Source organism: Gymnodraco acuticeps, unplaced genomic scaffold, assembly GCF_902827175.1.
Source record: "Gymnodraco acuticeps unplaced genomic scaffold, fGymAcu1.1, whole genome shotgun sequence".
In the NCBI taxonomy this organism is placed as follows: domain Eukaryota; kingdom Metazoa; phylum Chordata; class Actinopteri; order Perciformes; family Bathydraconidae; genus Gymnodraco; species Gymnodraco acuticeps.
The window spans coordinates 98,259-125,023 of record NW_022992300.1 but is presented as its reverse complement, the minus strand read 5'-3'; the positions used below and the strand labels follow the sequence as shown (position 1 = coordinate 125,023).

At 40.2% G+C, this 26,765-nt stretch overlaps 3 protein-coding genes and 1 non-coding gene across 5 annotated transcripts; 2 read left to right on the top strand and 2 right to left on the bottom strand.

The window, feature by feature from the left end:
* Window positions 1–9,331, bottom strand: fam189b (family with sequence similarity 189 member B). Of its 2 annotated transcripts, none has more exons than XM_034208009.1 (14): window positions 7,676–9,331; window positions 7,534–7,590; window positions 6,721–6,828; window positions 6,464–6,580; window positions 5,749–5,856; window positions 5,415–5,575; window positions 4,789–4,888; window positions 4,641–4,692; window positions 4,105–4,402; window positions 3,370–3,719; window positions 3,242–3,283; window positions 2,438–2,613; window positions 2,168–2,314; window positions 1–2,045 (listed from the first exon to the last, which is right to left on the bottom strand). In XM_034208009.1, the coding sequence occupies exons 1-14, from the start codon at window positions 7,907–7,909 to the stop codon at window positions 1,800–1,802; spliced, it is 2,196 nt and encodes a 731-aa protein (XP_034063900.1). In that variant the 5' UTR covers window positions 7,910–9,331; the 3' UTR covers window positions 1–1,799. The 2 variants fall into 2 exon arrangements, with proteins under 2 accessions (XP_034063900.1, XP_034063899.1); XM_034208008.1 differs by having other exon boundaries at window positions 4,641–4,713; window positions 7,676–9,329.
* An 824-nt stretch (window positions 9,332–10,155) lies between these two features.
* Window positions 10,156–15,292, bottom strand: rab13 (RAB13, member RAS oncogene family). The gene is made up of 8 exons (XM_034208058.1): window positions 14,744–15,292; window positions 13,641–13,701; window positions 13,444–13,504; window positions 13,255–13,332; window positions 12,535–12,624; window positions 12,224–12,289; window positions 12,041–12,091; window positions 10,156–11,919 (listed from the first exon to the last, which is right to left on the bottom strand). The coding sequence occupies exons 1-8, from the start codon at window positions 14,865–14,867 to the stop codon at window positions 11,848–11,850; spliced, it is 603 nt and encodes a 200-aa protein (XP_034063949.1). The 5' UTR covers window positions 14,868–15,292; the 3' UTR covers window positions 10,156–11,847.
* A 2,215-nt stretch (window positions 15,293–17,507) lies between these two features.
* On the top strand, window positions 17,508–24,298 carry LOC117541009 (40S ribosomal protein S27-like). Its single transcript, XM_034208044.1, has 4 exons — window positions 17,508–17,643; window positions 18,123–18,231; window positions 18,796–18,906; window positions 23,286–24,298. The coding sequence occupies exons 1-4, from the start codon at window positions 17,638–17,640 to the stop codon at window positions 23,312–23,314; spliced, it is 255 nt and encodes an 84-aa protein (XP_034063935.1). The 5' UTR covers window positions 17,508–17,637; the 3' UTR covers window positions 23,315–24,298.
* On the top strand, window positions 18,585–18,716 carry LOC117541021. The gene has a single exon (XR_004568255.1). It is a non-coding gene; the product is annotated as a small nucleolar RNA SNORA13 (small nucleolar RNA).
* Window positions 24,299–26,765: the final 2,467 nt, after the last annotated feature.

Here is a 26,765-nt window from a genome sequence, read left to right as displayed (position 1 = left end):
TTCTTTTTTAATTTAATGTCTATAATTTATTTCATATTTTGAAATACATAACTTGGAATAGGTGTCATATTAAGATACATTTATTATTCATGTTTCAAGGCTCTATCCTGTTAAGCCTGCCATACATATATACATTTATTCAAATAAATAACGTTTTTTTTGCAAGACAGGAGGTAGAAATACAACGTAGTGTCTTAATAAGGGTGTGTATGTTGTGCCTGTTTCTGTGTGCAGGCTAAGTGTAAGTGTGTACATTTTTTAAAATTAGATACATACATATGAATGTTTTTAAACTGTGCCTTTACTGATATGGAGCCATTATCATCACTTAGTGAGCACACCAAAAATACTTTCCAAAAAAGAAATAACTCCATCTGACACAAATATTAATATACTTCAAAATGTAGAGCTGCCAAAACCAACACATGTTCACTCAGCAGCCCAAGTTTTTGTTCATTTACCACCTATCCACAAAGCGAAACCGTACCAACACATAGTGCAAAGCCCGACCCTAAAACAAATTAGTCTGTACATTTATTGCAAGAGACTCGTCATGTCATCAGAGTGACAGTGCAATGTACTCCTTTTATCTTCCAGGATCCACCTACTTTAGCCAGTGTCACAGAGACGCCTGTGCTCTTGAATCATTTTCAAACCTTATCAACATCAAATTAGGTTGCAGAGACATTTTTTGAGCCATCTGACAGAAAACTTTGGGAGCACTGCGCATCTTTGACTCTGACCTTCCCCTTCAGCTATCTATAACACAAACACATCTCAAATGAATACTATCATAGTCTTGGGTGCAAGAGGAAAAAAAAGATATAAGCATCGTCAAACATGCAGTTAAAGACATTCTGAGGACGTGTTACATAGTTACACAGACGGTCAGGGTTGAATGCACAAGGTTCCTGCTGTATTTCGGGGACTGTAGCAAAACATGCACATATGCAAATCATACCACCGTGTCCAAGGGCCACCAACAGAGAATACATTTCAAACGCTTAGCATGTGTCTGTGGCGTGCATTAATGTCAATGTTACAAATGCTGGCTGCCTTTTTGAAGGCCAGTGTGAAAGTGGAAAAATGTGGAGAGTGTGAATTGCAAAAATAAAAAGACAAAATCAGCAACTCAGCTAAGATGTTTCCATGTGAGCTCCTGTGTCCTCATGTGCAACATTGTCTGTTTATCTTACATTATACTCAGCTAAGTATATGTCTATTGAGATCCTTTTTTTATCAATGGAAGACAACAAATATGTGTTTCCATGATCACTTCACCTGGTGGATGATTAGCAATGTACAAAAGGGCCAGAAGGATATAGCAACCCATAATAATGTTCGCCGAATGTACATGTGAGTGGTTGTTGTAGCATGAATGCTAGTCGAGTTCTGTATCCAGTCTTGAGGAAAAATATGTCTGCAGATCAGTATTCAGAGAGGGGAAGTGGAGAATACAGCAGAAAATATGCTTGTTGTCTCTGTGTGATTTATTCTGATCGAATAGGGACCCACTGCCCAGCATCTAGTGACTCTTTCACTGATGTTGAAAAGTGAAATAGTGTGAGCTTTGGGCTGATGTTCAGAGTGATAAAGAGCACCACTGAATAAGGCCATTTTGACAGTTGGCTTCAGCAAACTGAGTTGACAAAGAGGAAAAGAAGTAAACACTCATTTCCAGAGCTAGATATTTCCACTTAACTGCCTCAGACTTTTCATCAGCCTGCCTCCCAACTTCCTAACAACCCTATCAACTCATATCTGTCCTATGTTCCTCCTCCATCCCTCCTTCCCCCTGCTCACAGTGCAGACTCTGAGTAGAGGGCTCCCGATGACCCATGCGGTGGATGAGGTGTCACGAGTCGACATAGTGACGAGGAGCTTAAATCTCCACAGCTGCGCAGGTGGATTCCCTCTGGCGCCCGACTGCCGTGATGCCGGTTGTGTCGACTGTCACTATGGGAATGGTGGTGTCCACGGCGATGAGGGTGATGTGAGTGATGATTGGGGTGTCCTCCTCTGGTGCTCCAAGGGGTCAGCAACACCTGGAGATGAATCATATTTAATGCAAAGTGCAGAGGGCTTAACTCACAGAAACAATGAACTTTCTGATGTAATGAGCTGGAGACGGGAACATAAATATGCCAAATCAGAGATGCTGTCACACTTGTTCCAGTTGCAGGTGGTTGTTGGCAGCGCCCTCAACTCCACTCCGTCTCTTAGGCCACTGCCCTGTGCTCCCAGCATGCTCGGAGGAGGGCGATATGTTGCGTTTGGAGCGCTGCAGGAAGCGAGCCACCAGACCCCGAGTCACCTGAAGGATAAGTTAAAAAAAAGGGAAGGATATAAATAAGACAACAACAACAGCTCAGACTTCCATGTGATGAACAACTATTGCACTTTTTTTTGCTTGCAAATCATCTTTTTTCGAACTAACCTTGAGGTCTCCTAGGGAACGGTGGCAGTCTTTAGGTAAACGCAGTGGTGAGGTGGGGGGAGGTTTGGCGGGGATCGGCCCCCCTGTGGCTGCAGATGTCATGCTGCCTTTCCTTGGCAGAGCTTCAGCAGGAGTCAAAGAGGTGCGGGGCAGAAGGCATGCCTCAGAGGGTGGACCTATCAGAGTCAGAGACAAAGAGAGAGATTTAGACCCTCATCAGGAGTCAGTTTGCACATTTATTATTTCTATTGCCAGGTAAAAACGGCTACATTTAACTTTGGGGAGGGATAAAGCCAGAAGGACTAACCAGCCTGAAATAAATAACAAATACTAAATAAACTGCAAAATAGGACTACCTTTCTGACATAAAGTTGTCAACATCGTACACAAGAACCAACACATGTTCCCTGATCTATTCATACAAAAAGAAGCATAACATTCATAAATCAGAATGCTTCAATTGATAAAAACATGTACATGAGGAACTGGTGAGGCTCATTATTGTTTCCGCAGCAGAATCAAATTCATCAATCTGAAATTAAATCACTGCTTATTTAGATCTTGTGAGATATATTAATAAATCACATGCGGCCAGTGACAGATCAGTGTAGAATCTGCACTAGTTTCTAAGAGGGTTTGATAAATGAAAGCCATTAAGCGCATATTTGTCGTTTAGACAATTTAGAAGTGTTTCCTTTTCGGCTTTTCTGCCAGCTAAATGTGAAACGAGAGATTGAAAGAGAGACACAGTGATGACATTCAACAAACAGATCTTACCGCAGGATGTTATTGCTAAGCTCTTACCTGTGTCTATAGATACTTTGCTGCCTCCAGAGCCAAATTCAACTAGAAAAGAGAAGATACAAGGACAGGTTATAGACAACAAAATGGTATTTAGGAGATGTACTCTTGTTCGTGTGTGTCTGACTTACCTGTGTCAGTGGAGGAGCTGAGGCCCGGTTCACTGTGTGACCTCACCAGACGAAGGAGCCCTTCACTATCCCTTCTTACCCGCTCCCCACTCTTCTCATTCTTCCCGGCCTTTCGTCGAAGGTACAATGGACCTGTGAGCGGTGGCCCATCACCAGCACTCTGCTCACATGTGGCTGAGGATGAAATGGGGGGAGCAGAGGAGGTTGGGGTAGCTCCTTGGCTTAAGGGAGTGGAGGGCCGACCTCGAAACTCTGGGATGGAGGATCGCTGTGGAGAGCTGGCTTTCCCGATGGCCTCAAGCTGGGAACAGCTTCTAGCTATCACTGCCTGGTGACGCAATAATGGAGACCTGCAGGACAGAGGAGGGCATTACAAATGAACTGTAGAGCTCTTACAATATTAGTGCTTATTCTATATGTGCAAGCTGCAATTATGGGTATTGATTTAAATGTTTTTTAACTCAAGTTTTATTTTCCATCTTTTGTTATTCATTCTATGTATTCAATTCATTAATTTATTTCAAGTATTTTTATAGTGTGTTATATTTCCAATCTAATATTTTAGACGTTTGTTTTGTTATTAAAGGACAAATATAGCAGTTTTATGTTCATTCTGTCTAATTTCCCTTTTTGTAGAGCTCTTTGTGCGGCATTTCTTTTATGAAAGGTGCTATACAAAATACATTTGACAGTTTTTTTTCTCATATTAATACATACATTTGTGTTGGTGCTCACCTGTATGTGGGGGTTGCTGTGCTGGGGGAAGAGCAGGAGTTAGACCTCTCTCCTCTGGTGCAAAGTCTGGCTCTCTGTCCTCCTGCCAAAGGACTCTCTGGCGTCTGAGACGGGGGACCGCGGAAGCTGATGTACTCCCCGCTGTCTCCTACGTCTCCCCCCTCACTCACGTTCCTGTGGCCCCTCTCCCCACGGGTCCGCAGCCCAACCTCCATCAGACAGGAGTCCTCAGAGGGCGAGGAGTCATCAGGGATGTCCACAATCTCTGACATCAACAGAGATCCACTATCCATGGACACTAATAAACAAAGGTACTTATTTTATTTGATTATATTAAGCATCCCTTTTTTTGGTTTACCTCTTTAAAGAACGGTATGTGATAACTGAATTACATTATTGGCTTGTTTTATTATCATACATTTTAATGTTGCTGTTTCAGGATTTTCAGTATCACACTTTGAATAACAGATATATTTGAATATCTCCAAATGTCCCTTCAGCACATTTACAACCTTTAGGACTGAACATCTTCTCACCTTCTCCACTGAAGGCAGTAGAAGTTCCTCTCTCTCCAGACAGCTCAGTGCCCTGGGGGTCAAACACTGTTACCTTGATAATTAAAATAAACAAGGATCAGCATTGAATTAAACACAAACATGCACATACGCACACACACAAACTCACCTGGCTTGCAGCTCTTTGTCCCATCACAAGTTCATAAGGAGGGGGGCAGTCCGTGGGGTAGAGAAGAGCGGGGCTCTCCCTGGAGCCATTATACGTGATGCTGGGCGTTAATTAAAAAATGTCAAACAATCATTATTGTGCACATTCAATGTGGTCAATGTAAACAAAGGATCATAGTTTGCGTGACTATTAAATGGTTCTTACATTTTTTAAGTTTTAAATTCAAGCATTTTTTCAGCACGTTTAAACTGAAATATTTCCAAAAAAGACTAAAGAATGAATTTATACCCATATATATATATTTTACCAGCTGTTTATATTATAATTGATTATATGTTTAATTTATTTAATGCTTAGCTAGCTCCCATTGCTCGATGTCTGGTTTAAGATGCCAGGAGACAACGAACAAATATGAATACGCAATTCTTTTATTTTAAACATCTATAGATTTGTGGTCATATTAAACACCAAGCATTCTTTAGGGACTATAATTAAATTCAGGCAATTTCCTAACCTTGAAACCATAACAACATTTTAAGATTCAATTATTTGAATACTTTGTACGACTGTTTGACACACTGTGCATTAGTAATGTTAAAGTATTATACATTTTTTGAAGGTAGTACCTCTGAGCGTCTGTTTCAGAGCTGCAGGTGTACTCCGGAGGATAGTAGGGGGGAGGAGGGATGGGTGGGACAAACTCCTCAAAGTCCATGATGTTGGTCAGGAAGGCGTCCTGAGGAGTGGTGCATTCTGGGTTGACTGAACGGGAGCGATGTGGGGCCAGCTAGGCAGGGAAAGAAGGAAAACACATAGCAGATAAATGTGATGAGCTTCAATAATGCTACAGTACAAGTCTGTCCTTCAATGTGCAGCTGTGTAGTTTATTGCTGAGTGCTTGTCATTTGTGGGGGAAAAAGCCAGCCTGGTAAATGTAAAATGTGCTGTGTCTGTACTCACCAGGTGCACGAGATCCAGAGAGAATATGTGGATACTGCAGGTCACAGTGGACAGAGTGCAGATGATGGTGGAGAGAATGCTGAGACCGCATGCACTGAACAAAAGGTCCTTTGGAGAAATATGCATTCAGAAGATTACAATCTCACAATGTAATGGCATTTTATAGTGGGAATATGTCAGATTCACCATTTTCAGAGTCTGTTTTAAAACAATAGTCAGTTTCCCATGCCCTATACACACATTGAAACATGCTTTGTTTTCCCCTGAGCTGCAGTGGAAAGATAGTCACAAAAATATGTAATTGGTACTAATACACTGAAACTCAGGGAGATGTTCACTTGATGTTATGACCTTTTTAAGCAGTGACTAACAAGGGAAAAGGGTCTCAAATAAGCCTTTGTAAAAAATCCAATATGCAACATATCTTTATAATGTTATTATAACCAGCTACAATGTTTTTTGCATTGTCCCTGACAATCTAAGAAACAAGTAAACGTGTTTAACCCAAATGGCTTTACTTAGTTTCAGATAGACTTTTGAATACATCTGTGCACAAAACAAGATCTGTGTCCTTCAACACAGGATATATTTTAATGGGCAGTTTGCACATGAGGAATCATTACAACAAGAAAACCTGTTGAGAACTATTTAAGACAAACTTGAACGACAATCTTTTAATAGTTGGGTGACTCTTGCATAGAAATAAATGACTTACCTTTAGCTGATGTCTGACTGAGTGACAGTCAGCGTTCAGGTAGAGGACCAGGGTCTCCTCCTCTGTGATGGAGCAGGACTGAGTGGGCGCGCAACACACACACAGACCATTCTCCACCTACACAAACAGAGGATTGGTGTGAAACACTGAAAACTAAATACATATTCAAAATTATTCCTCACACGTTCCCCGTGCATCTGGCTTTCAAGGGCATTTCAGCAGGAGGCAGAAAACAACACTTGAATAATGTTCTGTACCTGGCAGGTGAGCATGGACTTGACCATCTGTGCGTTCTGACAGGAGAGCATGGAGCCGGCCAGACTGAGGATCACACACACTGCAGACAGCAGCATGAACAGTGACACCTGTGGGGGAACAGAGAGGATGGAGGGAAGAGAGTGTGCAGGGTTTTATTCTTCTGTGTGACAGGTGATTTCACTAATAAACATACATCCAGCCTTGGAGGAGGTAGTGAAGTTACCTGGATTTTAATTTGGATGGAAACTTTATGCCCTTCATGTCATGGCAAGATCAACCACCCCCACACTTGCTGTAGGTTTCTTAGTTTGTATTGTTTTACTGAATGTATGAATATGCAATCAAATAAGCCGACAATCAAATAGGATTGTTTTTTTTTTGTAAAGATATACAAACATGTTACAACAATACTTGTAAAATGCAGGGACCACCGTATACGTTTTTTTCAACTGTCATTACAGCTTGAATGACAGCTTTTAAGCTAACATGGAAGAGAGGTACTTAACATGTTAATAATATATGAAAACTTGAGGATGTACAATTCCATGACAACCTCATCTGCTGAAGAAGATCTGATATGATTGATCGCACACAGCTTCTGGTGGAGAGATGCCTTCACTTGAGTTGATATTATAGTGGTGCATATTTGTAGTCAAATGTGTAATCAGTGCCATCACCTAGTGGACAAATCTGTGGTTTTCTGAGCCCCTTTTTATCTTCTTCAACCTGTAAATCCCGCATTCCTCCATGGCATTTGTTTTTCACCAAAAGCTAACAGACTTGGATACTCCTTTAATCAGAACTATACATACCACCAGCGTCAGAGGTCTCCTCCATGAGATTATTCCAACTATTCCTGATGCCACCACCTGCAGACAATTAGAAAACACAGCCTTCAGTGTCTCTTCTGGTATACTCTCAATACTGTATGTTTTCACTGAGTTTCACACTTACAAAGAAGCCAGCCCAAAATGGACAAGACTGCCTCACACGGGCTGAGGAGGTGAAGGCCATGCTGGTGAAGGAGAAGGCCAGGACCATGGCCCCGAGGCCCAGGTGGCACAGCCCCAGGTAGAGGAGCAGCCGGGCCCCCCCAGGCCCCCGGCCCGACATGCCCCTGCGGCTGTCTGACCAACCTCGAGACCCCGAGGCCGAAGCCACGCTGCTGGAGTCCGACGGTGAAGGCATGTCAGGCTCTTCGATGTGTGTGTGTGTGTGTGTGTGTGTGTGTGTGTGTGTGTGTGTGTGTGTGTGTGTGTGTGTGTGTGTGTGTGTGTGTGTGTGTGTGTTGTGGAGGAGGAGGCTGGGAGAGGTTTACTCTGAGTTTAGAAATCCAAATTCAGCTGTGTGGGAAGAAGTGCAGGCGAGTAGAAGAGGGAGAGACATAAATCCTGGCTTCAGAGCTCCACTTCGTCACAATTATGCACCAAGCTCTCTACTGGCAGGTACCATAGGTTCTGCGCAATGCCCCATGGTGCACGCTATAGTCCAGTGAGTGAGTCCAAGAACTTTGTCAGCAGAAAGTTGAGAATTGAGCAGCCACTACACACTCACAGCCACCACACTAACCTCATGTTCAGCCATGATAAGCCTCAGTCAATACAATGTCTCGTTTAGCCCATACAGATCAAAGGCCACTATAGCCTAAATAGTCCACTCATATCATTCTATGATCAAAACACAATCACATGAATGAAGCTAGTTTTTTGGCAACTTAAACATAATTGTTTTATGATTGTTGATGCTCCCTATTATCCATATTCTGCCTTCCACCTCTTCCACCTCTCGTCAGTGGCATTGCGGTAACTGGATACCCAAGCAGCAGGCCGCAGATTTTAAAGTGTCCCAAAGAGAGCAGCTGATCACTCGTTTCTCCCCCAGCATTCAGAGATGACAGGAGCCGGTGAGTCCGTGTGTCCGATCACCGGGAGGAGCAACATCCGAACATGTGCGACCCTGTGTTTGGTCCTCATCCTGTCACGGCAAAAAGAAGAAGACGGCGTGGAGATAAAAGCCCCACGATCACATCGGTTCGTTCGGGGAAAGCGAGACTAATTATCTCGACGTGAACAGGAAATAAATATCCTCCATCGATTTTCAAACTGCACCAAAAATAGCAGCCAAGGCAGGAATTGTTCTTTCCTCACAGCTTTCTATCTTTAACAACTCCACCTCGGGGTTTTTGCGGTGGTACACACAAGCACCTAGACCCCCCCTCTCCTCCTCCACCGCCTCTTCCCTCCCTGCAGTCACGCGGGCATCCCGTTAAGCCCGTGTGTTTGTGAGTGTGTCTCCCGGACGTTTACCTCACTGCCTCCCACCACCAGACGTCACATAACAACATAGCCTACCTATGTCCGGGATACCATCTTTAAATCCACCCAAGTGTGTTTTCTAATTCTTCTTCTTGTATCTCGCCCCTCCCTCTGCAGCCCTGTCCTCCTGTGCTCCTCGCCACAGCTCTGGGAACGAGATGTATCGTGTTTGCAAACCGAAACCTGCCCAGCGTGATGACAAGGCACGCAACGGACGTGCAGGAGCCTGAAGATGCGGCAGGCAGCGTTGTGGTGCTGATGCTGGGAAGGAGGGGCAGTTGCCTAGCGACAGCCTCCTGCTGCTGCAATAAGGGGGATGGGGACTCACTGACAGATGCTATTGGCAGGACAGTGGTTAAAAATTATAAAAAGGGTGGGTCCTACAAAAATGAGTATATTACAGGTGCCTGGTCTAGTTTTGGTATCCACCATGCAGGTCCACAGACAGGACTTCCCTTAAGTGTCCTTGAAACACAAAGCCACTTTCTGCCCTGTTACTGGAATCCGCAATCAAACACACACTTAAATGATCTAAAAATCTAAATCTAAAAAAAGGTTCTGGCTGCTGATATTTATAGGCCTTAACACATTCCAGTTATGTAAGAGTCCTGGTATGTGTATACTCGGCATCTGGATTTAAAGGAAGATTCTGAAATAGACCTTCGAACACTTGTATCAAAAAAGCCTATGGTTTACTCCTCTATTATTACCCTGTTTCGTTGTGATGTTGTTGTTTAGGATTTCTTCTTCTACTACAACTAAATAACTAGAAGTGCAGTTATTTCAAACAACGTTTTAAAAAGAAAAACATGCATAATATACAAATGAACTCTCAATACATTAATTTATTATCTTTGCTTGGTTTTTCTTGCCTACCTAATGTTAGCTTTCTGATTCTCTTTGCATGTTTACTTTTGTTGATTACATTATAAAGAGATAGCATACAAATTAAAATAACCTGAGTGCTAAACAGCCTTAATGTAACAAGTACATTTCTAAAACACACCATAGCAATGATCTTCAAATAATACATCAAACAATGCCACTTTCTTGGATATCTATCCTTCCAGGAATCCTCTGTATACTTACCGACAGACAAACTACAACACACTCATTCAGTTCATGTTAAGCATTTTTTATTTATCAAGTAGCAGGTCTGGAAACGTACAAAGTTGTGTGGCAGGTCTTAAAAGACACTGAATGTGAAATAAATGTATAGAGAGATGGACTTTTATTAATCCCTCGTGGGGAAATTGTTTCTCTGCATTTGACCCATCCTAGTGTTAGGAGCAGTGTGCTGCCATTTTGAACGGCGCCCGGGGAGCAGTGTGGGGAACAGTGCCTTGCTCAGGGACACCTCGGTAGCACTTGGTCTTGCCGGGACTTGAACTGGTGACCTTCCAGTTGCCAAGCCAAGTCCCTATCGACATCGCCACCACCGCCCCTTTTTTCCCCCCTTTTTTTTAAAGATGGACTTCAAGGCAGTATAAAAGGCAGATACAGGAAATCCAGTATGTCTGTCCGGATCAGATGAGCAGCATTAGTCAGTCATTTAGTATTATCTGAAATTGCTTGAACATGGAGACTGTCTTGTCAGATGTGGCTAATGTGTGGTAGTTTTAGAGATTAAGGCACTTCAGATAAAAGGCAAGACCCACTAAATCAATTAGAAGTGAAGGGCATGTGAACGCTGTTGCTTCCCTCACATCCTGTCCACTTGCTTTATCCATCATTGTTTCATCTCTCCACTCATCTTCTCATATTGCACTTATCTCTGTTCCTATCATCCACATTCTCAATCCATTCATTTGTTAAAACAAAGCCTGTTTACCACCCGTGCTAGTTTCCGATTAAACCTCATGCATTCATCAACTTCTCTTAGGATGTCACCCAAAAAGCTCCACATTATAGACCCTGGGAGGATTGTTATATCTACTGTAGATTCTCATGATCAAATTAAATATTGAAACATGTAATCAATTTGTTTGGCACAACATCAACAAAATAACAAATATAAATGCTTTGTAACATTTATTCATGTTCAGTATATAACTCAATATATTTTTGGTCCACTATTTCCCCATATCTGCAAGAATGTGATGCCAACTTGTCCGTGTTCCTGATATAATACTATACAAATCCTTGAAATACAAAAGGGATCTGACAAAAGAAATATGTTTTTCTGTTAAGTATTTAAATAATCTAACAGAATGTACGAGTCTCAGATCAGAAGCCTACAGTGACATTTCTGCAAATAAAACCACTTTCCAAACCTTTTCCACTAAGCCCCTAAAATATAGTATCCTTTTTGTTTTACAGATCTAGCCCGTTTTAAAAAACACAGCTAAAGTTCTTAAAAGACAGTAAGCGGTGCTGTTGTAGTGATAATAATGTCATGAGAAGCCAGAGAAATACAAGGTGGAAATAGAAATGTATAGCTCAGTTAAACATAGTGAAAATTGCTTGGTGAAATGTTGTGTCAGATATCTTTAAAGTCATCTAGGAGCCCCTCTTTGCAACATTTTGATGATACTATAATACAATACATGATACAATAACACTACCGCAGTATCAGTGGAAGAAGATATGTTCAATGGGAAATACAAACAAAACCACGTTTTTAAAATTGCCACTCAGGAAAGAAATCCACAATTTCTTGGTTTTGGGTGTTTTAACATTTAGCAGCTGATTGTATTTCATATGTGAGCCCACTAGATGGAGACGTAAAACCTGCTTTATTCCTCCCCAGTAATACTGATGTGCTCTTACATTTGTATGGCGTAATCTTACGTGTGCTGGGCAGCGTTATATCTAGAGAATAACACATTTGGAGGCTTTTTTCTCTGTATTGCTGGTGATTTTCACCTCTCGGCCTGTGGGGCCCTGTCAGAGAAGGAAATACAGACAAAGAGAGGAAATTACAGACATGTAAAACATAAAGTCCTACAGTATATTGAGGGAGGAGCCAATGCTTCAGCTTGGTTTTTTCTCTAGTACAACTTACTTGTTTCTTGCTGGATTTCTGTAGTATGTCGAGTGCCAATGCGAGAAAAGACTAAAGCAAACATAGAAAGAAAGTGTTCAGCGGTTGTAGAATGTAAACACATGAAACATAACAGCTCATGAGCTAAGTTTAATGAGGCATGGAGACAGTGTTTTGTTAGTCATTGGTTACGTTGCGGCTCACCTCGTCCACATTGATGCTGGACTTTGCACTTGTCTCGAAGAACCTGATGCCATGATCTTTTGCCAACTGCCAACAATAGACAAGATAACAGTAGGTCAGGATATGGCCAATAATCACTTATTGCTTCTTATCTAAAGTAATTGAGAAGTCTGATACACTCAATCCCCTTCTCAAACAATAACTGCCTCATATGTTTAAAAGATAGAAAGAGTCAATAAATCGCTCTGATACAATTATTAAACTTTATTGTAACAGGTACGACAACAGATACAGTACAGAGGAATAGTCAAGTTTATGTTGGGTCATCTCACCTTTTCTCCCGTCTCCCTGGAAACTTTCCGCTTTGCTTCAATGTCACACTTATTGCCTAGTAACATTCGACTGACCCCGGCTGATGCATTCTGGGAAAGAGGGAAAGCAGTTAATTGATTATGTTCAGTTCTTGTCGACAATAAGATTTGCATAGCGGAGTGTGGGAGCAGACATCTTTGCATCAAGTCTGCAATAAACGACCAGACAGCAGTTTCTCTGAAGCCATTCCAGAAAAGAGGGTTAGTTTGCCTGGTACTATCTGGCCTTGTAAAGTGTCCACATTTTATCCACATTCTAAAATATTGCCCCTAATTGCCACATTGTACAAATATTTGTGCACACAGTTAGGTATTTTGAATAAAATCAAAAGCCACGAGTCACACACACTGATAAACGTAACATATTTGGGTTTTGTCTGCTTTAAAAAAAAATCTGACATTTTATAACAAATTCATAAATAGGTCAAGACAAATAATGAGATAAAAATATGAATTGGTGAAAAAAGTATTTGATTGCAGCTCTCATTCTTAGAGGAAAGTAAGTGACAACCCGGGGTAAAAGCAAAATACGCTTTAAGTATGATTTAGGTGAACTGACCCTTTAAAATCCCCTGTTGTGTACATTGCTCATACTAATGACTTATACAAACAACTGACTAAGCAACGTTTTTTTACACTATTTCCTAATAACTTTGACCAACTGTTTGGAAAGATCCTCACTTCTGTGATGCTTTTCATCCAGTTCTGGATGTTTTCGAAGGACTTCGCGTCCGTGATGTCGTACACCAGAACGATACCCTGAGAGAGAGGATTTAAGGAGTCAGTTAAAGGTACAGAGCGGGCACAAAGCGACAGTGATGTCAGCCATGATTATCCAGTCTGCTTGTTCCGCTGGCATCCTGTGCTCACCATGGCTCCTCTGTAGTAGGCTGTGGTAATGGTCTTGAACCTCTCCTGCCCTGCTGTGTCCCTGCAAAGAGCGCACACAGGCAGAGTAAGAACAATGTGCACTGATGCATGCACATTGTGCTAGAAACGTTAAATAAAAAGACAGTTGCACAAAACACTAAGAATCTTTAGACACGCAACCAACTGTCATCTCTTACCAGACTTGTAGTTTAACTTTCTTTCCTTCCACTTCAATGGTTTTTACTTTAAAGTCGATACCTAGGAAGAGAAGAGAGGAGAATGGATGGATAGATAATGATTTAAACAACACACACACACACACACACACACACACACACACACACACACACACACCACACACACACAACACACACACCACACACACACACACACACACACACACACACACACACACACACACACACACACACACACACACACACACACACACACACACACACACACACACACACACACACACACACACAACACACACACACACACACACACACACACACACACACACACACACACCACACACACACACACACACACACACACACACACACACACACACACACACACACACACACACACACACACACACACACACACACACACACACACACACACACACACACACCACACACACACACACACACACACACACACACACACACAGGTCACTGGGTGGATACTCATTTATGGTATTCACATTTTGATTTTGACCTCCATCCACAAAACAGTCTTATAGAAAAGCCAGCCCTGCATCACACACTGAGTTTGAGTTATGTATTATTTTCTGCTGCATGGACAAGCTGTCAATCAGACAGACAGACAGTGAGGGGCAGAGGAGGGGGTTGTCTTGTAAGAAAAAAAAGTCATGCCAGAAAGCCAACCATTCTTCTGGGAATGGCGAGATGGTATACAAGATAGGAATGAGGGTGGGTCGACCCTCTGAGAGCCAAGAGAGAGGAATCAGATCTGAGGGAGAGATGGGGGAGAGGCTCAGGGAAGAGTCAGCACACACACTCAGCGAGAGCAAAACATTAACTAAGAGACTAAAGACAGAAAAAGATAAGAGACAGAATGGAAAAAGAATTAGTCATGAGAGAGCATGGACTTGTTGAGACATGAAAGCAGTCTGGGAAACCAGTTGTACAGACATAGAGGAATAATTAAATGCCAGTACACAGAACATATTTGTTTTCCTCATGTCCTAAGTTTCAGACAGGCCAATCATATGCTGGTAGAGATATGTCGTTGATTACATGGTAAACATTAAACCGAGACAACGTACCGATGGTGGAAATGTAAGTGGAGTTGAAATTGTCCTCAGCAAAACGGATGATCAGACATGTTTTCCCCACTCCGCTGTCCCCGATGAGTAACAATTTGTAAAGCAAATCATACTTTTTCGCCATGTTTGGAGTTGTTTCCTCAAAGTTGAAGCTAAAAGGGGAAACGTTGTTGTCCCTTTGTTAAAGCACTTTTCATCGACTCAAGGCTTCAGAGTTGCAAATGTGATTCAAATTAAGTAGGCTTTTTAAAACTCCATGTAACGTGTAGATCCTTTTTCTTTTTTTCTCCTCCCAGACTTGTCACCGGTAAATTCCGATCCCCCTCAGTGCCTCTGTAAGTTGTGTTTGGACTGCATCAACAACATAAACTCCATCAAAAGTTTGACTCACTACTGCCGATCAGTCTTCAACAGCAGATATGTTCATTATTCATTTAGCTGTCATCCAAAAAGTCAATATCACTCCGTTTACACGCGTATTGGGATGGCTACGTGTTTTTTTCTGCCTCACAAAAAACCCAGATCCGCTGAAAGGCTACGTAGTGTGGGAGTGCTTCATGGGAGTGGCGGCTCAGACATTCAGGTACCCGGCATGACCACAAGATGGTGCTATTTAACCAGAAACAAAGTCACCTTAAAATTATTAAAACTGTCAGATCTTGTTGAATTCCAAATTGCACAAATCATGTTTAAGGCAAAAAACGTTCAATTACCTGGGAATATTCAGATATTGTTCAATGAAAGACAATGGAATTATTATTTACGTGGTTCATTTATATTCACTAATGTTAGGGTGCGCACAACAAAGAGAAGTTTTTGTGTTTCTGTTTGTGGGGTGAAGATCTGGAACAATTTGAGTGAGGAGCTAAAGGGATGTCCAAACATCAAACTATTCAAAAAGAGGTATAAAGACAACATTCTCACAAGGTACATGGAGGAAACTGCTAAACCATAACTGTTTATATTCTTGTTTTGTATTCTATTTATGACTTTGTGTTTGTACATATGTATATATATATGTATATATATATATATATATATATATATATATATATATATATATATAGAGACCATTCTCCTAACTTGCCTGTATATATTATATGAATGATTATATAAATTATTCAAGGTTAAAGTATACATTGATATTGTATGTTAACATAGAAAAAAAACATAGCATTTTTTATTTATTTTTTTTAAAGGGAGAAGGGGTCGTTTTAAATAAGTGTAAACTTCTTCCGACCCCTTTTCGGACGTGTAATTAGCTAAAGTTTTGTTGTTTATTGATATCAGACAATGATACTACAGATTATTCAATTATTAATTAAATATTTCGTTTTGTTATTGCATTCATTTGTATAGTACTGTATCATGTCTGTATCATCTTTTGTTTCATTTGTATTTTCTTTGGTTTTACACGCTCGAAAATAAATAAATAAACTAAACTAATAAATAAACTAAACCCTCAGAGGTCCCCTCCTACCATATAGGTTATATAAAATCATTATTATTGAAAATACATGTACATTTCTCTATCAAACTGGTGGACAAACTACTCAGATTTTACCATTGTAAAACTATAATTGCCACAGTGTAGAAATACATCTGTTACAAGGAAAATTCATAAATATTACTGAAGTAAAAGTATTAGCCTTTATACATACAGTCTGATATTACCATTAGAAAGTATTAGCATCAAAATGTATTGTAAGGGAAAAAGGGAAAAGTACTCATTCTGCCAAATATCTCAATTTAGAAAATATATAATATTATAGGTACTGAGGCATTAATGTGGTCATAACTTCTAGGTTTTTAAATATCTACAAAGCAAATGAAAAAGAAGATGGTGAACAAAAGGATTTGAACTAAAATAAGACAATAACAACTACCAAGAGAATACAGAGAAAACATGACTACGAAAACACAAAATTGACACAAAAATGTAATGTGTCTTGCTCACAGGAAAGGTGGTTGGGCCTTTTTTCTGTCAGATAGACAATCTCCCTAGTGGCCCACTGTCTCATAATCAAGCCATGGAGATATGCACGTTATAACCATAATGTGAAAACAAGTTACGAGTAAAAACATCAATAAACGGCATACCTTAAGGCTTAATACCACAAGCTGTGGTCTCTGGTGTGGTTATCTGACACATGCTTTGTTCTCCTCATACTGTTTAACTGTAATGGGGAAAATAAGTAGTCAGGCAGACATAAGGCCACCCATAAAAGTTACCTTAGGGCAAATATACAGCATGATCTACAGTCAATGCCTTAGGGTCAAGTGTGGAGCTCATCGGTCAAAATGTAGACACATGAAATACAACTCATATCTGATTTTTTTAAACATGTAACTAAATTCAATTTTTTTGTCTGGACACCATGTGTAAAGTGACTAAGAAGATGCCAATCTTCATAATGAGTCATTTTACTTTTGGTAGCCTACTTTAAGTATATTTTTATGCTAATACTTTTGTACTTTTACTTGAGTAACATTTTTGATTGAAGGACTTTTACTTGTAATAAATAGAGTATTCATTCGATAAATAAAGTATTATTCACTCTGGTACTTCTACTTTTATTTAAGTAGAAGATCTGAGTACTTCTCCCACCCCTGCTGGACACATTTCAGACAGAAGTCATTGGAATGCCACGTTTTAAAAAAAAAGGTAAACGTATAAATATTCTAATTAAAAGCGTGTTGCTGTTTCTCGGTAGATATGTTTGCAAGTTTGCGTAGGTCAATGCTGACACGTAGTTTGAATAAATTGATGTTTAAAAATAGATTTAAAAAATAAATAATATTCTTTTTCTTCTCTCTTCCGCCGGGTCTTTGCCTATTCACTTCCGGTTTGTCGACAGTGTGCTTTTAGGTGACAGGAGCTCTACAACGCAGACATGCCAGTAAGTAGTTCTTCGACTTATATAGTTGCCATCAACTGTTTAAAAGGGTTTATTCATAGTGGTAATGTAATACACTACAAGTAAGTGTTTCGTTTGAGTGAGAAATCAACGTGTTTAGTGATGTAATATAATTGTACAACGCACTCAATATGGCGAAACACGTGTTCAACAAAGCAGCCACGCGGTCTTTAATGCTGATTAATTTTTCAGGGTTAAACTCAACTTTCGACGATCCTAGTGTATATGTTGAATTGAATGGGTGTAAACGCTTTGATATATCCTTGATTTACTACGTTTCTCTTTTACTTGATTCTATTAATCGCATTTACTCATTTCGAAAGCTGTAAAACGACCTTTGCTTCCGGTTATCTTATCGTTTGTAGACCGTATCTTACCGGAATTTAACTGTATCCTTATATAACCATAATTTCCAGATTACGTATGATTAACTGTTGTCCTTTTTCTTTTCTTTTTCCCAGCTTGCAAAGGATCTGTTACACCCGAGCTCTGAGGAGGAGAAGAGGTGTCACAAGAAAAAACGCCTCGTTCAGAGTCCTAACTCCTACTTTATGGATGTCAAATGTCCAGGTCAGTGTGTTTACTGAGCAACCATAGGATATATTAAGTAATAACCTAGTCAGACTTTTATAGATAATGTAGATGAGATGCATGTGCAAAGTACAAAAGTTGAACCATAGTAAAATGAACAAGAAACGTGTAGAGTAGAACAAATTACAATACATTTATGAAAAGATGCTATCAAAATATTTACACATACAAAATTAAAAGCTGTGTTTACTGCCACAAACTTAAATATTGAAGAACTTAAAGCCTAACTGCAGGGCTTTAACTTTATGACTTGTAATTCAGTTGTCATTTTTCACCTTTTATATATTCCAGATTGAAATACTTTATTACATTAGACGTGTATTAAGAATATTTGCCTTTATGTGTTGCTCTTTCATTGTTCTCATAGTGATCAGGGTGTCAAATAAGGCATACATCAACACTTGTGACTGTCTGTTAAATGAGTTTTAAGTAATTCCTTTACATGGACAGCTGCAAGGACATATCAGTACCCAAAAGTACATATGTCTAAATGGTTATAATGGCGTTTCCATCTAATGATTTTATGTTTTGCGTCGCCTGCAGGTTGCTACAAGATCACCACAGTGTTCAGTCACGCTCAGACTGTAGTGCTGTGTGTCGGCTGCTCCACAGTGCTCTGCCAGCCTACAGGAGGGAAAGCTCGCCTTACAGAAGGTAACCAGCATGCAACAGAAATAAATGGTCTACCCGATCACGCCAAATATAGGTTTAGCACTACACATCCATGTATAAAACGTACATACAGATATAGACTGATGTCACTTAGAGCATGGCATTTTTTCTATAAATGTGCTATGCTTGTTCTTATATCATGCATTCATTATAAACCCATGTCTATTGGAAACCGTCTGGCCGACCCTGACTGGAATTGCTAAGTTTGAGAACCAAAACTATATATTTGCTTGATTTCATCCATCACTGACAATTAGCCTCAGGCTGTCATATCTATTTGAAACATGACATTCATTGGAAGGGATGGATTACCAACAACAACTTTCCCTAAATCGATAGCCATATATATTTGCCTTTTGTGTTGCCTTTTCAATGTTTCCGTCATGAAAGGGGTGTCTACTAAGGCATACAGTGACTCTTGTGGTTGTGACAGAAATTCATCATCATTGATCCATTTCTACACACTCTGCAAGCACACATGTTTGTATATTAAGTTTGTTTAGACTTCCTACATTGAGTACAATGGGATATACTTTTAGAATGACAGCATATAGTTTTCTTTCTGATATAGTATGTATCAGAATTGCTTCCCAAGTCGGAGTACATAAAGAATGCTGTTACTGTATAAAAGATGTTGGTGAAGTGGTTGAGCTGAAGGTCAAGGTTTTCTTTTATTACTGAAGCTCTCACGGCCCCACTCACTCTATCTGGTGCTCTGCTGCCGTGGTAACCACATGCTCAGTGCGCTCCGCTGCTTTGAGTTACTATGAGTGCAACCTTTGGCACCAAAACCATGTGTTTGGTTTGTTTGATTCAGTCTATGAAAAAGGCAGATAGCTACATTTTAGTGTTCTCTTATCTGTCATATCCTTGACTCTGAGTCAGTTTATACTAGGGGTGTAAGGGTATACGTACCCGTACCGAATAATTTCGGTACGGGCCCTTCGGTTCGGTACACGTGTACCGAACGAATATAACGTTAAACGTAAATAATTGAGAACGTGAACATCTTCTTGGAAGTAATCTCAGGTGCTGCGTTGCAGCCAGTGTTGGGTGTAACGCGTTACAAAAGTAACGGAGTTACAGTAATATATAACTTTTTGCTGTAACGAAGTAATGTAACGCATTGCTAATGAAAGTGGGTAATATACTACCCGTTACAATGCTCAGTAACGCAGTTACAACACATTTTAACCCGAAATTAAATGGTTTTGATTTTTAAGAATGTACTAACATAGCGAGACATTCCGACACCAGAGACAAACTGCGGGTAGATTAGTAAACCTGGTGTGTAGATTGTGCTTTATTTCACACCAGAACCATAACACAAACTTTTAAACAATGAGAACAATAAACTAAATAAATGACAATAATTCATATTAAATTAAATTAAGCATCATCTCAAACAACTTTTTTGTTATAATTTTTTATATTTTATTAACATGTAATATAAATAATTATTGACAAAATGTATATTGCAGATGTTAGCCACATTGGTAAGTTAGCTAAAATATTAGACAGTTATCATTGCCATTAATTGCCTCGTCAAACTACGAAAACGTTTGTTTGTCACAAAATAAATTACACTTGTTTGACTTAGATTTGAGGGCATGGGCTTGAGCACGATGTAATTATGTTATCTATCACATTCGCTAACCTGTCTGTCTTTAAATTCTTTAAACAGCTCTGGATTGCGGTCGGCGGGTGCTTAGCCAAGTCTGATGTGTTGGCTCCCTTGGTTTGCAGGGATCTAAAACATGTCTCACAGACAGGCCTCGTGGTGTCCGTAGGCTTGCCCTCACTGTCAGAGATATAGCTCAAATACTTAACTTACAAATTTCGCTTCTGGCGTCTTTTTTGTCAACTAGCCGAGGCGCAGCGGCAGTTGCACTCCCACTTGCAGCCATGCTTCTCGTTTTCTCACATGCTCTGGCAGCTAGCACGTGGCCGAGTGCACGAGAGAGGGGAGGGACTTAGAACGTGCTTGAGAGGGGCGGGACTGCAGGCACGGCTGCAGTGCAGGGAGTGGAAGCAGAGCGCTGAACACACGGCTCTTATTAAAACGGCGCTTTCTCACCGGAGTACTTTTCTCCGTCATTCTTAAAGTACCGATACTAATGAAACGGAGGAATCGTACCGTTTTTAACGGCAGGGTATCGCGGTACCTTTCAAGTATCGGTACACCGTGCAACACTACTTTGGACTATATGAAATATTTCAGGATTGCACTTTTAACTCACTTGAAATGTTCTCACTTGCTTGGTTTCAAAACATAACAAATGCCATAATCTGTTCATTGGGGACCATCAATGCTATTTTTCATTGCTGTTGCCGGCCACTATTGCTCATGTAAACCTACTACTGCTCTGCGCCCCCTGTAATCTCAGAGGCACCCTGAGTCATTTTGTTCTGGAACCGGGCCTGTACACGGCCATATACTAAACACACTACAGAGCCCATTCCGTGTCCTGTTATTGTTTACTTCCTCTCTGCCTTCTTCTGGTGATTTATCTGACGTCCAGCGCTCCGTCTTTTAACCTCTTTTCCTTTCTCTTTCTTGATCCTCCTTAGCAACCTTCATTATAGTCCTTGACAGTGGTCTGTACTGCTGTATTAACAACGTGTCACATGTTAAGAATTTACAATCAGAATCGAGTAATCAACTAAGCCGTGTAATACAAGTTGTTAGTAGCCTTAATGGCCTACACAGTTGTTATGCTAACCACATTGCCCTTCACTGGATGTATAATGAGCTGCACTAAACTACATTTTAGCATTTAAAATACCTAGCCATTCTTTTGCAGTTATTTTGGTAAAGTAACTAAAAAGTAGTAGTGTAACTCATTACATTTCAGAGACAGTAATATTGTAATGTAACTTATTACTTTCAAAAGACAGTAATATGTAATATATTACATTTTGGAAGTAACTTGCCCAACACTGGTCGCAGCATTCAGAGTAATTTGCTCACATTGGGTTCAACGCGTCATAGAGCGAGCAAGTCATTTCATTGGACGAGAGGCATACTAGAGAGCTGGTCACAGTGATGCGTTCAAATTTAGTCAGTAATTTGAGGAAATGGCAAACGCAGATAAAGTTGAGCTTGAAAATCCTCCAGCATCATTGAAGTCTCCGGTTTGGGAACATTTTGGTTTCACAGTTACGAACAAGGATGAAGGACAAAGACAGGTGGACCGAACCCAAAGCTGTTTGTCCGCATTGTTCAACTAACATTGGTTACGCGGCTGGCAATACATCAAACTTGCACACTCTTGAAAAGGCATCACCCGAACGTGAATATCACCGGTACCAAAAGAAAAAAGACTGAAGTGCAAACCCAACTCCCGCTAGCATGTAAGCCTCCACCACTCGCAGAAAGATCAGACTGAGCCAAAGCTATTACAAACGCCAAATATCCTTATGTTGCCATGTTAGCAAAGCGCTACCTGGCTGTATCTGCTACCTCTGTCCCTAGCGAGAGGGTGTTCTCCACAGCAGGAGACTTTTTAGTGCCAGCAGATCTGCCCTTTCAGCAAGCAATGTGGACAAGTTAATCTTTCTTTAAAAAAACATGAAAATACAATGACAAGCAAGTCCTAATGTCAAACTGGCTGCTTAGGTACTAGTAAAGTTCAAATACAGATTATTTCAGTTCATCGAAATGCTGCACCTTAATGTTTATTTTATTATATTTTGTATTTATTTGAGTGAATATTCAGTTTAATAATAATAATTAAAAAAAAAAAAATTGTTATGTTTTGTAATATATATATATATATATATATATATATATATATATATATATATATAATTTTTTCTGTGACCTAAAAACCGAGGTACGTACCGAACCGAAATGTTTGTGAACCGTTACACCCCTAGTTTATACACATCACAGCTGTTACTGGCTTTGTACCTCTAATCCTTAAGATTGTTAAAGCACTATTTAGTTCAGTTTACTTGATGAACCTAGCTAAACGCCTTGCTACAAAGCATACTTTTCTGAAAGTTATAGTCCTTTATTATAGGGCCCAAAACAAAAGTTCTTAACCTCAAATGTACAGAAACATCCCAACAACTTGAGGTCTTTCTGGTGGCTTCAGTTGCACATCCCTTAGATTTGGAAATGTCTCGTTAGGCTCTGGGAAATTGTACAGCTTTTTGTGATACTTTTACATTTTCAGGTCAAAAAATAAATTGATTAATCAAGAACTAATTTATATTGCAAATAATTGGCGGTAGTTTTTTATTTTTTTTTAATCTTGAAGGGCTTTTTAATCTTAGACACAATCAACCCAAAATAAACAGCTTTTTGTATTGGATTGCTTTTTGTTAATCCTAAGACTTTCTCCATCTTTCCACAGGATGCTCATTCAGGAAAAAACAGCACTAGTTGGCCCGGACGTGGTTGGACTCAGTTTAGGAGGAGAATGATCAGCGCTTGATGGACATCAGGCAACACTGCCATGGAGCTGATGCAGCATTGAGGAAATGGAGAGCGGGCAAACAAATCATGTAATTTAAGAAGTCTCTCTACTTGATATGCACAAAGGCATTGTTGAAACCCGACCAACATCACATCCAATAATTCCTCTACTCTTAATAAACTTAGGTTGTTTTTTGGTAAAAATAATCTTGCATGTGTGTCATCTAGTTTGTTCTTTTTACCTGCTGAAGGTTCTTAGATGTCATTTATCAGCTCAGGACCCCTTAAAGATGTGAAGCCAATGGTCAGGGCATTTGAAGACCGTTTCATCAATTTAAACAGATGAGTGGCTTCAACAGTTTTCTGTGGCGAGCTATTTGCATTTGTTGCATTACACCCTCAATGATTTAAGGGTACACCTTTTACAAGGAGGTGAGGTTGTACAATTGAACTCTACAGATAATGTTCACATTACGCCAAGCAAGTCAACATGTTTATTTAAAGCGTGATTGGGGTTATCAGTGCCTGTTGTGAAGCCAGAGGTGGTTGAGAGCCCACTGACTGAATGAGGGTTTATTCAGGAATCGATATAGCTGGCTCTGCTTCTGTTTCCTGATGCTTGTAAACCACAAACCCAGTGATGTGAATGATTATGGTTGTGAATTTACATGTGCTTGCAAGCTTCCTGTGAACATGATCATGTGGGAAGGATTCTTGTGAAGTTGCAAAACAATCACACTAGCTCTGTTTGAGATGAGTCAGCTAAAATAATTTGTGTCCCTATGCTTTAGTTGAGGCTTATGGGTCCTTTGCACAGTCTGTATACTAAATAAAGACATTTCTTATTGAACAAAAGCAGGGAATTATAGCTTTCTTTTTATTATGGTGGCATTTTTGTCCTGTGCTTGTATATCAGACACGACTTACAAATAAAATGATAAATTAATTATTCTGACGTGCCTTCTGGTTATTGAGTGACTTAAACACGATAAATAATGTCATTTATTTTTCATCCACTGCCTTTTTAGACAACTCTTAAGTTATATCAGAAGTTTATGGTAACGATTACATTGACATTAGATGTCAATCATGTTTTACACGGCAGTGTGCTGTAAAAATTAGTGTTCACCCAAATAAAAAGGTCTAAGATATTAAGTTCATCAAAAGTCTAAACAATTTTTTTTTCTTGCTGCTGACATTAATTAGTCATACATAGTTCATTTTAAAAATGTTGAAAGCTGAATGCAGACCCTTGTAGATGAAATAAACTAAAACTGAAACACTCACTACTGCTAGCTTTATGAGCTAGGGAACCACTTGTGTTATGGGTAAATGAAGATTGTTTCAAAAGCTAGAATGCATATATTTAACACAGGTTTTAAAAGGCTGTTTCACAACGTGTATGTGTGTACAGCACACCTTGAGGGATGGGAGTATTCCCTGGGATCCATCACAGTGAGCACAGCCTGTCAGAGAGCAGCAGATTGCCGGCAGGTTGGTCAGCGTCTCCGGGACACCTGGAGCATCTGGGACAGAGAGGACTGACCCCACAAAGAGCCTCAGTAAGATAAGAGAGGCTCAGTGGCAAAACAGCTCGCCTGACACCGGACAGAAGCGCAACATCTGTACACACCTGGCGGGAATGACAGAAGAGTAACTGTACATAGAAATTAAATTATAAAGGACTAGGTGCATTTGGTGTGATGCTTTCAGCCCTGAGGGGCTGTAAACTGTTCAGTTGCAGGTAGGGGGAGCCACAGTGCAACGTCCCAGCATGCACACACTTAAGACTACATTTGCATAAGGGTGAAAATACTTGAGATCGGGTACTCAATGTAATAATAATAGTTTATACATATACACAACTATAGCTTTTCCTAAAACAATGTTTACAAAGTGTTTATCATACACCGTTCAAACAATAAAACCCAGGGGCAACAATTAATAAATAATATATCTAAATATATGTGTTAAAAACAACTAATCAAACTAATGAACAAAGATCCGCTAAACGTAGAAGTGTGCAATCAAATACAGGAGTTTGGGTATTACAGGAAAAACAAAGGATCCTCAGTGTTTCTAACGGCAGTGTTAAGAATTGATTGCCATAACAGCCTGTTTATTGAAGAGGGATTTAAAAGATTAAATTGATTTTTATTCATTTTCCAAGGCAGTTCTTTTCATAGCACATGCACGGTAGATAAACGCAGTGAACTTCAGTCATGCTTCTGTATAACATGTCAGAAGTGTGATGTGTGTGTTTTCACAGTCAGTGTCAGTCACTGCCTGTGTGTTTTTCAGGTGTTTCAGTTTGGTGTTAAATGTCTGGGAAATGGTTGCAAGGTAGTGAAAAACTCATTCTCCCAAGGGGACACAGTTCAATAGATACAAAATATACCCAAGCCACACACTACGCATTTGTGCATGCATCTTTAAATATCCCACTTGCTGTTTTTCCTCTAACTTGTGTTGAGCCATTACTGACCCAAGATGCTCTCGAGCTGCCCTGAGACACCGGAGTAAACACTTGTCTGCTCTGAGTTTTTGTTTGCATTATGTGCTCCTGTTTGTGTGGCACTGAAGCAAAGTGCATTTCCAGGAAAGACTGGCTAAAGAGAGGCAGCGATAACAGAAAGGCAGTGTGGTCAGTGGGGTCCTCTGGCACTGCTAAAGCTCTTTGTCCGTCAGACAAAGTCATGGGACCAAAAGATAGATGTCCAAATCTGAAATCATCCGTGCCATATCTCTGGGTGGAGTGGGAGGAAGAGAGCAGAATGGGACAGGAAGATCGATAAAGAAGGCAGAAATCTTTCTGAGACATGTAGGGATTCATTTTAACAGTATTGATCTTAGCAGTTTGAATTCTTATCTCAGCATTGAATGTTGCAAAGCCAGAAATTGTAGAATAAAAAGTAATATGACAGGATTTGGTGAAGAAGATTGAAAGAAAAAATAATCTGTGTGTAGAGACTACAAGTGTGACATTGTTGTACAAGGCTGTCACAGAAGAGCTCAAAGTGACAAAGAAAAGACAAGATGACAAGATCACACACACACACACACACACACACACACACACACACACACACAATGTTGTTTGTTTCAGTTTCTCCTTTGCCAAGGACAGACTCATTGCACATCATTAGCATCCAGAGCACAATCAATAGACCTGAACACTGATGAGCAGGGTCTGGATGACCCAACTAACTCCATGGCAACCAACAACCTCCAGCGGAGCAGAGCTGGTGTCTAAGCCAAAGGTGTGGGAGCCCCCCGGGGGTCCGCAGAGACGAGCTGTGTCCTGTCACACACTGACACGGAGTACAGGGCAGATGGCATCTCTGGCACACCAGAAATAACACAAAGGCGTTATGACAGATGTGCCTTCCTTTATAGTCCCTCCACAGGTAAATGTAGA